The 2,889-nt window shown below is 33.0% G+C and overlaps 1 protein-coding gene across 3 annotated transcripts in view; it reads left to right on the top strand.

The window, feature by feature from the left end:
• The first annotated feature begins 1,449 nt into the window (after window positions 1–1,449).
• LOC117168071 (charged multivesicular body protein 4b) overlaps window positions 1,450–2,889 on the top strand; it is a 52,139-nt gene continuing 50,699 nt past the window's right edge. For 2 of the 3 annotated variants that reach the window (XM_033353430.1, XM_033353431.1), the window contains exon 1: window positions 1,450–1,895. In XM_033353430.1, coding sequence (XP_033209321.1) covers window positions 1,718–1,895 — 178 coding nt within the window. In that variant the 5' untranslated portion in view covers window positions 1,450–1,717. The remainder of the gene's footprint in view (window positions 1,896–2,889) is intronic. The other variant, XM_033353433.1, reaches the window with a different exon arrangement.

The following is a 2,889-nucleotide window of genomic DNA, read 5'->3' as shown; positions in this document are numbered from 1 at the left end:
TTGTCTTTTTATTTGGAAAAAAGACATCATTTTACGAGGAGATATAAGAATATGAGACCACTGAAAAAAAATTCCGAAAGGGATGAATGAAAAATCCCAAAAAATGAAATCTTCGGCACCTGAATAATAATTTTATAAAAAATGTATTAAAAAATACATTAAAAAACACGTGCGGTTTGAAATGAAAAAATGTTCTGCCTAAATTTTCTTCGTACCTACATAATAACATTTTTGAACAAACTTTGAAGGATTAAATTCAACAACGATTTGTATCAACAGTTATTTTTATTATTTTTTTTATTAATAAAAAATTCGTTTTTTCAGAACTTTTTTATATTTTTTTCAAATAATATGCACATTTGAAGCAAATTTTTTCATCCAGAAATATATATTCGATTATTGTATTTTCAAGAAATAAATAATATTTAATAAAAAAAAATTTTAATTGTTTAAATTCAGGAACTTTCTGGTTCGGTTATTTTATAATTCAGCCATTTTCTTAGGGAATTTTTAAAATTCGGTAATATCTTATTATCTGGAATTTTTTTTATTTTATTTTTCGTGAATTTTCCAATTCAACTTTTATATTTCGGGACTTTTATAATTGCAGAATAGACATAAGGAGACCAAAATAGTGGAACTGAAAATTAACACTTTTCTGTTGCTAGAAGTACGCACATACACGTGCAAAATCACACTTACGTATAGTTCAAAACTTCCCGAGCGTGGCGTGCCAACCGCACTTTAATAAAATATGGCCGCCGATGTGAACGCGAGTCAAATGTAAATAAATAATGATTGAACAATGAATAGTTTGTGAATAAAGGCAAGGGTGTTACAATTAAAAATCACTGTATAAAAGCGAAAGCTTCCAATAAGTGTGGTTTCAAGTGTATAGTGTATAAGACTTTCAGAGTGTTGAAAAGTTGTATGTTTATTATTTTTGTTACAAACGCGTCGAAAACCTGTTGCACGCATAGTGTTAGTAAAAGTAATTTGATATTTTCATAAACATACTACCTACCTCTTCCATATCGAATAATTTTTTATTCCACAAACATTTTACAAAACCTTGTCTGATTATTAATTCTTTATTTGTTCGAGCGACCTGTCAAAACAAATCAATGGAGGCGGCAATATTTTTTTAAAAGTGCGGTTAGCACGCCACGCTCGGAAAGTTCTGAACTTGCGTAAGTGTGATTTTAAACATGTGGGTTGTGCGTACTTCTGGCAACAGAAAATTGACCGTTTTTGGTGAAGTCCATGCATTACAGATTGGTCTCCTTATATCTATTCTCCATGGCTTTCGATTTCAAAAGTCATGCTTCCCTTGCCCCGTTCACCCGCTGTCGACAGCAGCGCGCGTACAATTGGTCTGCGAACTAAATATAATCATAATAGTCCGCGGCCGTCTACTTCCCATTGCGTTGACCGCCCCTGATGCTCCCCATCTCTACTCGTGAGACCAGAAACGTCTGCAGTGGGACTCCAATGCCGTGTTGAAAGTCTAAAATCGAACAGATCTCTTTTTCTCCTGTGTAGAGATAGAAAGAGAGATTCGTTCGATTTTCGGCTTCGAAACAGCATTAAAGTCGCACTGCAGAATACAACTAATCTGTACATAAATGATGTATAGTCAGTGTACTTCGTTTAGTATTCCGTAGTAATAAAAACTATATTTCAGTAGTAGTTTTGCTGTGAGAATTTAGAATTGAAAATGAGTTTCTTCAAAATATTTGGTGGGAAGAAGGAAGTTGCAGCTCCATCCACTGCTGAAGCAATACAAAAATTACGCGAAACAGAAGAAATGCTGATAAAAAAACAAGACTTTCTGGAAGGAAAAATAGATCTTGAAATACAATTGGCTAAAAAGCACGGTTCAAAAAATAAACGAGGTAAATATTCAACGCTATTATAGTATTATGCCAAAATTATAAAGGGTCTTAGAACCAGATCCTAACCTCAAAATTGAATTTCCTCATTTTACTCCATGAATACTAGAATTACATCTTCGTTAGATACTTAGGGCCTAAATCATGTCTGGATTTGTTGTTAAAAATTGGCTAATCTCGATACTTTTTCGTAAAAATATTTTTTTTTATTTTAGACCGAACATTGGAAAAAATCATTTTATGCAAAAAATATTGAGATTAGCTACTTTTTCACTCCAAATACATACTTGATTCAAAACAGGGTTAGATTGTAGAATAGGGACGTCACCTGTCACCTCTGTTTTGCTGGGACAAAAATGTTCTTTGGCAAAAAACTATTAGAATCATTAATTGAACGATAAATGAAGCAATTAACGATGCAAAAGTTTAAAATTATTCTTACTTTTGTTACTATGATATCTGAGATATGGGTCTGTCACGATATATTTTAATGATAATATTCAAGGGGTAGAGATTTGACCAACACTATTTTTTTACTAGTCATAGGGGTGCCTTTTCGCCCCGACGAGACGTTGGCTAAGGGTGGAGTTTTGACAAACATTTTTGTGATATGTCAAAGGGACGTTTCTGGTCGTATTGATGTTTCAAAGCACCTCTAAACGGTGAGTTAAATATGATCATTTCGATATCGTGACATACCCATATTAGGAGACCGTAGTAATAAAAGTAACAATAATTTTAAACTTCTGCCTGTTATCGTTCAATTAAAAATTCTAATAGTTTGTTGCCGAAAAAACTGTTTTTCCGGCCAAAAAATAGGTGACGCCCATATTCTACAATTGCACCTAAAACAGAAGTAGGTTACAATTATGTAACAAAGATGGGTAATTGTTTACCTGTCCAGCTTCTGCTAAAAATGGCTCTAAAGTGCATGTAAATTGTTCAACCTGAATAATAACAGCAAGATAATAATAGAACAAAATGGACCCCTTTTCCA

This window comes from Belonocnema kinseyi, chromosome 2 (assembly GCF_010883055.1).
Source record: "Belonocnema kinseyi isolate 2016_QV_RU_SX_M_011 chromosome 2, B_treatae_v1, whole genome shotgun sequence".
NCBI classification, from domain to species: domain Eukaryota; kingdom Metazoa; phylum Arthropoda; class Insecta; order Hymenoptera; family Cynipidae; genus Belonocnema; species Belonocnema kinseyi.
Note: the sequence above shows the minus strand (reverse complement) of the source record. Positions and strands in the feature narration are given on the sequence as shown.